Source organism: Columba livia, chromosome 1 (assembly GCF_036013475.1).
Source record: "Columba livia isolate bColLiv1 breed racing homer chromosome 1, bColLiv1.pat.W.v2, whole genome shotgun sequence".
Classification (NCBI taxonomy): Eukaryota; Metazoa; Chordata; class Aves; order Columbiformes; family Columbidae; genus Columba; species Columba livia.
In genome coordinates this window covers 158949439-158963636 of record NC_088602.1, presented here as the reverse complement: position 1 = coordinate 158963636, position 14198 = coordinate 158949439, and the positions used below count along the sequence as shown (strand labels likewise).

Sequence of the window (14198 nt, the reverse complement as noted above, 5' to 3'; positions counted from 1 at the left end):
GGGATGTGTGGGCAAATGTAGCAGAGACCTTGCATATTTGGTGTCCCCATGGCAGGTGAAAGCTTTTTTTGGAGGCAGCCAAGGACTACTTTCCTTAGTGGGAAACACAGAGGTACCCTGAGATTTTGGTCTCATTTTCTGGGTTCTTTCCAGTTGCATCAAATCTTTCCTAAAACTTGATGTCCCAAAGTCTTCAAGTTAAAGCCTTCACATGAAAAAATAGAATGGGATAACTTCTTTCTAAGACTTACATGTGATACTTTCATTTTCAAAATACTGGGAAATTCTTTGTCCCAGCAATGGTGCTACAGCCCCATAGACACTGTCTCCTTTCTGCAAAAAAAGCCTCATCATTTTCCATTTTGTGTCCATGCAAATATATCCTGCCCTGTTATATCCCTTCAGGCTAATAAATGATTGATCACTAGTCTTTGATAACTCTTTCCCAACTGGTCAAGCACCTTACTTTATTTGCTTCATTTGCTTGTGAGAATGTACTCTGAAACAGCTCCTAAAGCTTTACTAAGTTCAGGATTTCTTATTGTATCTAATTCCTCTCCTCTACTTACAAAGCCCATTTTCTTGCAAAGGAATTAAATTAATCTTATTTAAAAGGCTGTTAATTACAAATCCTATGTTATCTGTTATTTCACCCATCTTGTTTAAATGCCTCTGTATCTTTCCAGGAACTGAGGCAAGCTGGCCATGCCCACAGTCCCTTCATCCTCCATCCCAGCCCTCCTCCTCCTCACTCCTTCCTCAGCACAGATCCTTTGAAACCTCTTCAGTCCTAATGACTGTGGGGCTATTTCAGACTGTGTCTCAAACAGGGAAATGAAAAGTTCATCAGGACCAGTAAACTGGAGTAATCTTTAACCTTTTCATTCCCTCTTGATATGCTTGCCATTAGCAATCCTTAGCTCTGAAATCGCAGTTAATGCTTCAACAAAGCAAAGCCATGTTTATTTGTAACATCTGTTATTAGTTCTTTCTTCTCTTTTAGCTTTTCCTAGGCTGTGTTATATCGCTTGCTAATTGTATCTTATTTTGTGCTTCGGTCTTTCTCATATTCACTCTACATTATATTAGTATATCTCCCTGTGCATGCTGCTCATTCAGTCTTTTGCAAGCTCTATAGTGACTTAAGAAAATAAATAAGCCTCTTTGCAGATAGTTTCCTATGCCATGCCAGGCTACAAGTAGTATTGCCAGAGGCATCTCAAATATAATCTGAGTTTACAAAGGAAAAAGGACATAATCTCCTGCCAAACATATGTCTCTAACTCTGCAAACCAATGCTTTTGTTGTGAAAAAATGCTTTGCCACATGTAGGTTTTACTGTATAAAACAGTTTAGAAATAACACAGCACTTGTAACAGACCTTTCAGAAAAATCAAACCACAAAATCCTATTGGGGTTATAATTCAAGAAATGACACAATTTTCTCTAGGTACATATATTTGTTTTGGGGCCAGATCAACATGATAAATGGCTCTCTTTGGACTCAATCATAATATCCCATATGGACAGATCTGAAACTTAAAAATATTGCCACAGGCAAAGTATTTAGAACCACTGAAATTAAGTCACTGAACAAATACATAAAGTGTTAGTAGCAGGGGGTTGCTCAGGAGCTTATGCCAAACCATTAACATTTTAAGTGTGATGTTGAACATCCTCTGTATAAATATGATCTTTGGCATAAATTCATACTATTCAACATCATCCTGTTGACGTCACCACCCATAAATGTAGCACTAAAAATTAGTTAAGGTTTTTATAAGCTAACTATAAATAATTAACATTCTAAGAAATATTGTCACATTCAGTTCATGGCATATAGTGAAAATTACTTATTTAAAAATTAAAGACACAGTGCCAATTAGAAATCATATCTGTATCAGAGTATTTTTAACTACTGTTGTTATAATTGGTGCAAACATATGTTTTATAGTGTTGCATCTATACTAGTGAGAGGTGTGATTTTAGGTGATATAGTAATACTTATGAATGCAACATAAGAGAATGAAATCTGTGGAGAGTTTCCATCTAGATTTGGCAAACAGTTGTTTAGAGGGGGTGGTTTTGTTTGTTTGTCTCTTTGGTTTTTAATGCTTATTCACTGAAAGTGAAATCTTTCCATGGAAAGCATTGCTATTAAAAAATCTCTGGTTCTATATAAGGGAAAGAAGTTCTTAACAGTGTGTGTGTATATATATATGTATATAAACCCCCTATACATATATAATGCACATATGTGTATATATACACAATAATATATATATCATATATATGCATATATGTTATATACATAGATATATTACAAAAAATCTTTTTTCTTCAAATAATTATGTATACTCAACATTACTAAGTTTAACATTTAAAAATATTTCTGATTGACTCAGTATAGTATTATTTTTTGAACCAAAGGCTATTGAAATATTTAATATTGACTTTTTGGTCCACATGTGAAACAAGATTTTCATTGTCAAATCTTGACAATTTTCACAGGAAGTGAAAATTACCTAGTGCCTAGCAAAGCTTATTTTTTCTCTCTTGCAAAAGTCAAATAAATATTTCACACAAACACACACACATACAAAATGGTACAAGTGTGCCAGAGTGGATGCACCGCTTTGTAATATAAAATAAATGGTAAAACATCTGCACGTTAAAAAGAGCAAGCAGGGGAAAAGCCTTTCTTGCTTCTGTTTGTTCCAGGCTCTCAGCAGGACTGTGCATATAGGGAGGGTCTCAACCATCCACCTGCCAGTGAAACACCATCTTAGTAAGGATCTGAGTCATGATTACCATGTAAGAAGCAACTTGTCAGGAGTGGGCATTTTAAGGCAAGACTGGCCAGCTGAAGGCGTGGCTTCACTAGCTCTGCTTGTGCTTTGAGCTAGTGGGAAGAAAACTGGTGGGGTCCCACTGCTGGGCAAGATTTGTTAGCGAGAGAACAGTGATACAGCTTTGAAGCTGCCAGTTCCTGAAATAGCAGGTAGATCCAGCATGCAGGAGTAATTCTGTGGCTGTTTAGATTTGCCTTTAATTAGACAGTTTTCTCTTTTCTTTCTGGTTGTTCTCCCAAACATGGGAAGAAAAGAACTTCTCAAGATAGAAAGTGTGCTTGTAAAAACTTAAAAGGCAGTTGCTTTGAAAAGCAGTTGATTGCACATCCAGTACCTGTGATTACTTTCAGTTTTCTTTTCTTCCTTCTTTATTTTATTTAGTTTTTTTTTTTTTATGTATATATATCTTTTTTTTTTTTTTTTTACACAAAGGACAAAGCTGCTAATTAAACAGTGTCCCTTAAAGGAAAACAGGTGGAGGGTTTTGGTTTTTTTGGCTCCTGTCCTTTTGCCTCTCACTGGTTTCGTGGTCACTGTATCTATAGGCAAGCTCACCTTTCCGAAAGAGTAGATCGGACGCTTCCAGTCCTCATGAGCAGGCTCTGAACCTCCTGAGTGCTTGTTGTCAGTCCAGAGAGTGAGCCATGATGGCTAAGAGGAAGGTCAATAGACTCGGAACTGGTGTGAAGGCTAGTCATGGACTGGTAACTTGGTGTGTCCTTACTGCCCGCTGAAGAGCTGCTCAGGTTTGCAGCCCACACAAGACCACCTGACGTGAAAGAGTGCACTGAGGCGGGACTGGAAGCCAAGGAGTGACTTAAGCTTACAACATCTGCATTTAAGTCCGAAGGTTTACTGAAGAGGGGGCTGCTGCTACCACTTTGCCCACCTGCACTGCCCATGCTGCCTGTGCCCGAGGATGGCGATTCCAGGCTGCCTTGCCGTGCCAAGGTGGTACTAGGGCTGGGCATTGCCGATGTGGGTTTCACACCTTCAGTACTGGGTGCAGAGGCAGCTTTACCACTTGCCTTGGCACCAAACAACCTAAATGTAAAACAAATAGCTTTAGAGAAACTGGTAGCCACATTAAACATTCATGGCGTAACATCCTAAGAGCCAAACTACACATTTTTTAATTACCGCTACTAAAATCATGCCTACCTAGTTGATCAATTGCATTGCAAAATTAAATTCACTTAACCATATCACAATAATCAGGGTTTGTTTCATTAGCAACAGCTCTCTTTCACTCCTGTTTGGATGTGCTCTTTGCACATACAGACCCTCCCAGAGAGAGGTAAAATAATCACATTTTTGTCTTATTAGTGCATAAACAGATTACACTTTCACCCAAATTCAGGAGTTAAGCGTTCCCACGGTTAAGTCATTAGGTTTTAAAACCCTTGCTTCTCAAATCAGCTAAAATGATTGCAACAAACGCTTGGAAAATCCTTCATAGATTAGTAAACATCTAAGTGTTTGTCTAAAATTTCTCTCTGGTCGATTTTTTGCACAGATGGTCATGCGGTCATTGGTCATGTAGTAACCATTCAGACAGAATAAATTGCACTGGAGCTAAATGGGCTTGTTTAGTCTCCAAGGGCAGTCAAGACAGAGGTGTACTTCACATGATTGCTTCCAGTAATTCTGTAGAAGAAAATTCTACAGTGATGATGAAAAACAAAACAAAAAAAAACCCCAAATCCTCTAAAACTGATGAAATAAAAGGACATGTGATGGCTTAATGTCTTACTGGAAATATTTTAAGCTACAGTTAAGGTGCAGCTCATACATTAGTAAGAAATCAATGCAAAACTTATCGTGATGCAAAATAAGCACGGCTAATAACATGAGAATCCATTTTACTTATTAACAAGCCCACAAAAATCAGCTGCAGCTCCCCAGCAGTTTGGAGATGCTGTTTTGCTAACGAGGCACAAGAGGGCACTATTGGCTTTTTTGCCAACAGTACAAAAAGCTCCATCCCAATTTATACTTCGTCCAGTTTTATACTTCCAGAAATGTTACAATAGGCCATTTCCAATTGAAATGTAGCTTTGCTAATGTTTGCAATGAAAGATGTAACAAAGCTGCTAATAATGTAACGCTTGTAGCTGGAGCTGCCAACAACGTGAAAGCAAATATGGTATTCATCTATACAGCTCTTCAGTTCTCTGACCAGGCCTTGGCGTTACCTGTTCCAGCAACAGAACGTGTCTGAACGTGGCTTCCTTCTTTTCTCTGGGGGTTTGGCAGATAGGGAACTTCTCATGTGACTGAATATTCAATAAGGAGTTATTCTAGCCTTCAAACTGTTGTCATGGGAATGTACATACAATGCTCAAAGTACAAGGAACAGCCATGCCAGGTCTTGAGAGGTCTTTAGGTGTTACAGAAATAATTGCATTGTGTGAAAAAATATTACCCTTTTATTATTTAGTATTTTGTTCTCTGTTTGTGGCAAAATATGGCCTGAAAAGGCTTTTTGCCCAGTACTATAACACACTGAAAATCCCTGCTTTGTGTACTGCAATTTCAGGAATTCATAGAAAAGTACAAACCTTCGAAAGGTGGGTGAGGCAATATCTGGGTATTTGGATCCTGGCTGCCGAAGTCCTGGTGTCCCAGAGGCGCTTGCTGAAGTTGGGCTGGATTTGGGGGAACTGGACAGCGAGACACTCTCAGAATCGGACACAGCCACTTTCTCTTTTTCCTTGTCAGTCTGGTTGATGGTGACGGGACTGGACCGCCCAGACCCGATCTTGCTTGGCTCTCGCAGTTTGGTGGCAGCAGCACCTGCAGACTTGCTGCTGACATTGGAGTCGATGCTGCTGGTGCTGGAGCGGTGGCCACCCCGGCCGGGGATCCCACTGCCGCTGGATTTTGACGGGCGAGGCAAACTTCGATACTGCAGAGTTGTCTTTGAGCTCACATGCAAGACACCATCATCCTGGTTCTGGGAACCATCTAAGCTTGTTTTCCGCCCTGCGTTGGACTTCCCACTGATGGCTGAAGACTTTGGAATTTTTCCTAGAGTCGCTGACCCGCTTGTGATAGTTGCTCCACTTGTGGTGATTATGGCAGAAGATCCCATGCCAGACTTCTTGAATCCAAAGGACCCCGTAGCAGTTGATCTCCCAATGCCAGAGGGAGGCTTTTTTCCTTCATCGCCACTGCTTTTTCCTGCATCCGATGGAGAGCGCTGAATGGAGGCTCCTTTCAGGGGAGTTTTCACTTTTTCTGAAGCTTTTGCGTCATCCGTTTTCCCTATAGAAAAATATATTTGAAAAGGTCACTTGTGTTTAAGCTGTAATGTCTCAATATCTGATTTTAACACTATATGTTTACAATTTCAAAATGAGAAATAAACAGAAAAATGACCTTAAGAGAACAATTTGGTCTTTAGTCCACATTCAGTAATCAGTAGCAGGTAGGATACATTACAGGTAAACATTAAGTATTAAAAGCTTGAAATTCTCCTGAGAATGTCCAGTTTCATATATGGCTGGAGAGCATAGATGTAGAAAACTGTCCTGAATGAACTATAAAGAATTTTATCTTGCCTTTTTTTTTAATTTTTCCTGTTAATAGTATTTCTATACATAAGAAATAATTGAAAATAAAACATGACATGTAATTAACATTTCCAGTAGTATGAAATTAATTATGCATGTAGAAATTAGTGGTACTAATTGAGTTGTTTGGTTTTCAATGATTACATTTTTTTTTTAGCCTGTAACTAGGTTTGTTCAGTTTTTAGTTATACAAAATTATCAGGGAGAGGTCGTTTTATCACGGCATGAATCTTCTTGATCTATAATAATATCAATTATGTGAGTTAATAGTCTTTGTCATATCCTTGATATTTTTTCAAGATTTTTGATTTTCTGAAAGGCTGTCTTCAGTACTGCACAGTATATATATCTCTCTATATATCTCTCTATATATCCATATATACCTATATATCATATATTTCTACATAACGTTATTTTGACATAAATCAGATATTATCTGTTTTAAATAAGATATTATCTTTATCTTAAAAGAAAACACCCTCTTCCTATCTTACAAACAGATGAAAAAAATTACATTTCTATTCTAATTTCTCTTTAAGCATCTATTGTATGCTCCTACTAAGGAACAAATATTCAGCATAACAAAGTTTTTAACTAACTCTTCAAGTCTTTATGGAAGTTTCGGAGGTGGGTGACCTAATCTCTCTTAATGAACTAAATTGTAATAAACAGCAACACCTACAAGCCAGAGCTAAATTCACTCATGTTTTTATCCAGTGCACATTTTATGCTACACAAAGGCATGCAGGTGCCAAGATACAGATCAGACTCCTACATGGCAAACACACAGACTATTAGTATGTGCTTTAAAAATTAAGGCCTCAGTTCTGTGCTGCACAGTAGCTGCCTGCTGATCTTCAGCAAAAGAGATCTGAGAAACTTAGCTCGGCATGTGGTAGACTTTTTAGTATCTCTTTTCTTAACTGCTATTACAGACTTTTTTCCTGCATCCGTGTGACCACTGCCCATGGCAATGTTCCTCAGGGATCTTATAGATCAGAGGCTGACCAAGGTTTAGCAGTTCCAAACTGCAAAGAAACAAAAGAGGCTCACAAAGAATTTGAATTTATTCTGAGGGGATCTCCAGTAGTTGCCTTTACAACTGAGGGCTAAAGCATGCTCAAGCAGTATTTTGTCAGGACACTACCCCGGTCTGGAAAATGTCTGACAAAGAATCAATATTTCCCTAGTAAAATGATAGATCAGATGGTCTTAATAATGATGTCTTCCACCAACTTTGGATTCTCTGCTTCAATACTAGATTGCAGAAGGGGTCCCTACTTCTTAGAGGCCTTTTAAAATAAAGTAAGAAGTCATCTAGCACTGGAGAAAGCGTGTAAAAAGATATTTTTTACAATTTTTATCTCTTAACAGTTGTCTAGAGAATACCCACAGTATCTGGGATGTGATAATTCAGCTTTAGTTCAGAAATGCTCATTCTGAGTCCACTCAATTGAATGTTAAATATTTTTCTCTCAACTTTAAATCTTTGGCCATGTCTATGCATATGTTCAACTATCAAAGGTACAGGTTTTCTAAAGAATAAAGATAAGGCTGAGATGAGTCCAAAAATACTTTTAAGAATTCCTTAATAGAAGTTCAAGTGATAGTAAACCAAAATGTAGTCACATTTTTTGTTACGGATACATCCATGTGTGATTAATAAATTAGTACGCAGTGAAGCAAACTAACAGCTACAGAGATGAACAACTTAGTATAGTATTACAATCCTTGTTTGCAGTCTTTTATGAGAAGAACTACCAATATGCTTACAGTTCCTCCTGTCTGTCACACACTTATCCATTAAATATTTTTAGCCCACTAATGTTTCCTTACTGCTTGTAAGTGAAGTATAAGTATAAAGCCTTAACTTTCAGTGCTGTAATCTGAACTACAGAATTTTCCTACCTGGGGTCTTGAGCGCACTTGTTCCTGCTTTGTGCCTGGACTGAGTAGTTCCTACTTGTGCAGTCATGCCTCTCCTCCAGGATCCCGTCTGTGAAACAGAGAGAGATGCTTTCTGCCCCCCTTTCTCCGAATCTTCAGACAGCCCTGAGGGAAGGCCTTTCCACTTGCCACTGCTGTCTACGCTGCTGTCAAGGTCTTCCTCTGGTTTCTTCAGTTCTTCAGTGCTGCCCCAAGTTTCGCTGTCTGTAACTGAGCGCTTCTCTGAGTCCGTCTTCAGCTACAAGAGATTTGTATGAGAAATGGTCAGTCCCAGCATTGTCAGCATTTGCTGATTTCTTAAATCACACGAGGGGAGAAGGATAAGCATGTTGATTTATTTGTAGCAAAGACCATGGAAATTTACCTTCTAAAACATTAGTATCCTAGTCCCAAAAGTTTAAAAACATTCACATTTGGGGAAGAAATTTTTCTTTTTTATTTTCACAATATTTCAACTCTTTCCTTCATGGATAAACCATAGTGAAGTGAAACATAATTTACTCTAATAATCAGTGGTGATACTCTCACCACTCCTCAACTCCTTCTGGATTTTGCTGTTCTAAAAGCCTGAAAGAGGGAATTCCTAAATATACTATTGAATTGTAGTCTGATTTCATGCCTTTTCCTACCCAAGCCTTCTACTGACCCAGTTAGGAACATTGCTCCAGCACCACTGAGTATGCTGTGCCAACAGCAGGAAAGGGTAACATCTTCAGCAAAATTATCAGTGCTACAGCTGATGGATTTTCTATTGGTTTTCCTCCACTGAAACAAATTGTTTCTGACAAGAAACTCACTCTAGCTGTATCAGCTAGCAGAGCACCTAGAAGAGTGGCTTACACAAGCACTACCCACCAGCCGGTTAAAGATAACCCGCTGGGGTCACGCTAGCTCCAAAACTCAGACCCATGTGGAAGGTGCCCTAGTGAGAACTTAACACCCCTGCTTTCCCTGGTGCATGCTGATAAGAGTGTGCTGCAAGGAGCAGCCCAGCAAGACAAACAATGTGAAAGCTGTGAAAGTGGCTTAAGTAGAAACTTTGGAGACTGACCCTACGCCCTGTGTTTGACAAGACTCACATTCTTTGTGCTGACAGGCTCTTCGTTGTAACTCTTCCTCCTGTGTTTTCCTGCAGCCTCCTTACCTCAGCCTCAAGCCTTCTTTGCATATCATCATCTCACCAGTCCTGCTTCCCTCTGTCCCTCTTTAACAGCAAAAAAGTGGTGCTGCTTTCAGGTATCACTCTTCATGACCTTTGTCTGATGTAACCACAGCCCTACCCTCACACAACCAACCTCACCGGGACTGCAAACTGGGTTGCATTCAGGGAGGGCTGTTTGTTATTCTGTGTTGCTACAACTGGTTCTCTACAGAGACCCCTCTGTAGCTGTTTCCTAGGCACTGCTGTCATAAGTAGGATTAATACTGATTAGATGACCGACAGAATAATCAGTTGCTGTATACGTGTTCGTCATTTGAGGCATAAAAAATACAAAATCTCTCTGCACTTCCATAATTTTGTATGCTCTTTGGAGAGGCTAGCACTGATTTTTTGCATAAGGATTGATGGGAAGAGAGCCCAAGCAAACATCTACAAAAATATTGCAGGGTCCTTCAGAAGAGAATTTTCATTGGTGTTATTGTTACAATGTGTGTAATGTTTCCAGAACTTTTCTCATAAATGAATGGTCATAAACACGCAGCTATACATTTTTAAAGCAAACTGCATCATTTCCAAGAAATGACAAGTATAACACTTTTTAAAAGCCTCTCTTCCCCATTATAGGATCTGAAAAGCAACGTTAATTCTCTTTTAATAAGAAAACAACAACAAAATGTACAATTTTGCCCCAGGCTATAGCCAGCTTGCACTGCTCCAATGACTTCAAAAGACTGCAAAGGGGATCTCTGTGTTGCATGAGTACATCCTACACCTGGAGAACAGCTGGCAAAAACACTTATATATTGTGTTCATCTCAGCTTCTGGCTGAGAAGGCAGGCTAGCATGAAGTAAAGTAATTTCTGATTTATTTGTCTGGTAAAGGCAGATCTGATAAAGGTCTGTTTCTAGCTTTCATAACATGAATCACCTGTGGCAGGAAAGCAACATTTGAACATGTGCTACATCTCTGTCTATCACTAAAGAAATTGCATATAGTGTCTGGTTAAGTATCTAGACTATTAGATGACCTGAATGAAAAACCCACAAAGAGTTAAACAGCCTGACATTTCCCAATCATTATGATGACATTGCTGTGGAACAGTTAAGTCAGGACTAGCTGGCCATCACTCTTGATGTGAAAGGGAAGAGACTGATCTCCAGTTAGCAACCATGGGAGACCCTGATGTGGTGGGAAAGGCAATGGTAAGAGCTGAAGAATGCTGCCCTCTCTGAGTATCTTTGGATGACTTTGATACTGGCCTGAAATCTCTCCTGCTGCATATTAATCTTCATTCACAAAGTAACTTTATTTCCCTATTATCTGGGGGAAATGACAAATATGTGTTTTTCTCCTGTTGACATGGTCTGCCACAATGCACTTCTTACAAAACAAGGTCTCTGAACTGCAGGCACTGGCTGCCTGCAGGAGCCCTAATGGAACTGGAGGCGTCAGTCTTGTGTCCTGAATACTTGACATCAAATCACTGGAGGCAACAACTCTTCTGCTATGCTGAGTGTTCAGTCTTGAAGTTCCCTGCTTATAAACAGGAGATGACATGGCAGAAGATACTTTTCGACTGAGAATCACTCTTTTGTATTTCTTTCTTTTTCTGGAGGAACCAAGTCCTGCAAGCATTCTGTATTGTCTTTTTCAGCACTTGCAATTTTGAGGGGAGCTGGGAAGAAATACTAGGATACCTGCCACAAGGGCTTTATATATATATATATACAAACACATATGTATTACATATATAGCTTGTGACTATACCCTGTGTAGAACTCTATTTTGACACTACACATTGTCAGCTTGTGTGCCCATGTGACACTTCAGTTCCTGGGCCTAAATGAGGAGAAGAGAAGATCTGTCACCTGTGGGCTTCCCTGCTTCAGTCTCTTTTCTCCCAGTGGAGAGAACAGGGAAAGAACAGGGAAAGAACAGTACAGTCGATGTATTTCTTCCCTGATACGTATCAGCTCATGAAAGGTGAAAACTATCTTATTTTAGATTGTTCTATATGTGGAAAGAGATACTCCAAATGGGATGAAGTGAGTAGAAACCCCCTGCTTACAAATCAAATCATATTGTGGATTTTTTGTGTTTGGGTGCAGCAAGGGTTGGGGGCTTCCTGGGGCTGGAACCTGTGGGGGTTCCCCCAGGGTGGGCAGAGAAGGGTCTTGCCAGCCTGCACCTTTGGCAGTGGGATGTGCCCTGGGAGCAGGTCATCTGAGGCATCAGCCCACAGGAGAGGGTTGGCCCTGCTCAGTAAGGTCTATGGGCTTCTTGTACACAAATGTGATAGAGGAGTTTGTAAATATGAGTATTTCATTTTTTTCAGAGGCATTATTACCAAACTCTTTTTTCCTCTTATCCTGCATGCTTCTGCAAGATATTGCAAGAAATGGCAATTAAAAGCTACTCACCTGAGCATGAGTGTTCTTCCTCGAAGAGGCAGTTATATTGGAATAAGAGCTGACAGATGAGGTGGTGTTCAAATCATCCGTGCTGAGGTTGTCAAGAGTGTCACTGAGGCCGCTACTAACTGAGCTGCTGTCATCCCAGCTGTAGAGAAAGGAGGACATCTCTTAACATACTGTGTGTCTATAGGCAGAAAGCATCTCAAAATCAATAGATGCAATTACTTATTCTTCAAATCGTTTACCAGAAAATTTTCAATAATATTTCCTAATATACAGTGACTATTAGTTTTGTGACTCTTTAATTCATTATTCACTCACTGTCAAGTGGTTTCTCATTCAATTAAGGAAAGACTCAGGTGCCTTTTAAAAAATTAACATCGGGTCTAAACAAGCACTAGTGTAAGTCATTAAAACAGGTTGTTTCATGCTTCATTGCAATCACATTCTGTACACTGTCAGAGAAATCCATTAAACCTGGTATTGCTAGCCAAAGCATTATTAATAGCTTGGAGAACACCTGATTGATTTCCAAGCTACAGAAAAATAAAAAGAGTATCTGTTCTGCAGCCTAATAAACTGTCAGCAGGAAGCCAGTATTTCCAAAAGTTTTATTTTCTTGTCTTCAGCCTTTGTATGGTGGGTGCAATGTCATCAAAATAGGATTTTCTGACAATACAGTCACCAGAGTTGACAGAGAACATGTTATACATCTCTCAGGAAACACAGGCTGTCAAGTCTTCTGCTTTGGGAGATGGAGGAAGAGGATGTAAATGAGAGCAAGGCTACTCTTACAGAAATGTCATTTACCTGCTCTCACAAAAGGCTTGCTTTTGCATGAAAGGGAGGTTGATCTGTATTTCTCAGACCTTTCTCTACACAATTGCTTCTCCATAGTGTCCCATTATGGTTCTTAGCTTATTACCATATACACCCACATACTCCCAGTTTTGCTGCATCTCCACCTGTAAAACTTGGTTTGGATTATTCCGAGGCCACAGATTTTGAAAACAATTCACCTTATCACTTGCAGTGGGATTTGTCTCCTACAGTTTTAGCTATTTAAAGTTAGATATCTCATTTAAGCTATCTATCTAGGTGCCCTCTCTAACCAGGACAAAGCATCAGGCTCCTCTAGCAGGCAATTCATCCTGTGTTAAAGTATCTTAGGTTTATGAGACAAACTGTCCACTGAAGATGCCTCCTTATGTCTTTCCCTCTCCTAGAGAGAAGAGGGCTGATAAAGCCTATTCTAGACGCATATTTTCTGGAGAGACAAATCAAGCTAACACATTTATGTATGCTAGTAAAGTTTAAAACACAAGGAAGAGTACGTAATATCTTTGTTTTGCTGTAGCCTATGTTAGGAGCCAGCTTTTAGGACAGATTCTACAGTTCCTCCCCAGAAAATCTAAAATTCAATCCCACAGCCTAGTTACAGCTGAGTACTAGTGCTACTAGTCATTCAGAGCAAACAAGGAAAATATCCATGCATCCTTATACATGGTGTACTGGAAGATGATATTCACTTGTCCACTTGTTCATGGAAGTCTTTAGAAAGACATAACAACAGCGAGAATGAACTGCATGGTACAAAATGTGTGCTGAAAGTTCAGTGCACTATTTTTGTATCATAGCAACTGCAGAAAGCATTCCCTTCGTTTTGCAAAAGGTAGAAAAATCATATTAGTAAGCCAGCTCAGTGACAAGATAAACATATTTCAGCATGGAAGAGTTTATTACAGTGCTGCATTTTCCACTGTTGAGTATAATGACTACAAATAAATACTTCTTATGCAACATTTCCGGGTAATATGCACACAAGTGATTTAATAATACAATTTAACATCTAAACAATTATAATAACATTCCTTATAGGCTGCCCACATTCATCTAAGAACCACCTCTAAAGCACTAGTCATTTATAATTTCTGTATTTTTCACTGTCTAATGTGACATGGAATTTCACTGATGCTAAAAGCCATTATTCAAATGCTATGTACCCCACAGGAATATACCTTGTATAACAGTGTTCAGACAGATAACCTTAAAGATGGATAAAAATATAAATAATATTAAATGTGGTTGGGTTTTAGAAAAGATAATATGCCCCCACTAAAAGATAGTTTAAAAAAAAAAGCCAGGTCTAAAAAGATATATATTTGGTACTTTCACAAACAGCATTCACATCGATTAATACTTGATCATCAGTTTCCTAAGGCTACCGTAAAACCCTGGGGACAAGGA

The 14198-nt window shown here is 39.2% G+C and overlaps 1 protein-coding gene across 21 annotated transcripts in view; it reads right to left on the bottom strand.

Annotated features, from left to right (window-relative positions):
- NAV3 (neuron navigator 3) overlaps window positions 1-14198 on the bottom strand; it is a 548370-nt gene that overhangs the window by 55709 nt on the left and 478463 nt on the right. For 15 of the 21 annotated variants that reach the window (XM_065041110.1, XM_065041103.1, XM_065041095.1 and 12 more), the window contains 4 exons: window positions 11958-12096; window positions 8336-8612; window positions 5414-6119; window positions 3408-3896 (listed from right to left, as the gene is read on the bottom strand). In XM_065041110.1, coding sequence (XP_064897182.1) covers window positions 3408-3896; window positions 5414-6119; window positions 8336-8612; window positions 11958-12096 — 1611 coding nt within the window. The remainder of the gene's footprint in view (window positions 1-3407; window positions 3897-5413; window positions 6120-8335; window positions 8613-11957; window positions 12097-14198) is intronic. The other 6 variants (XM_065041166.1, XM_065041123.1, XM_065041131.1 and 3 more) reach the window with 1 other exon arrangement.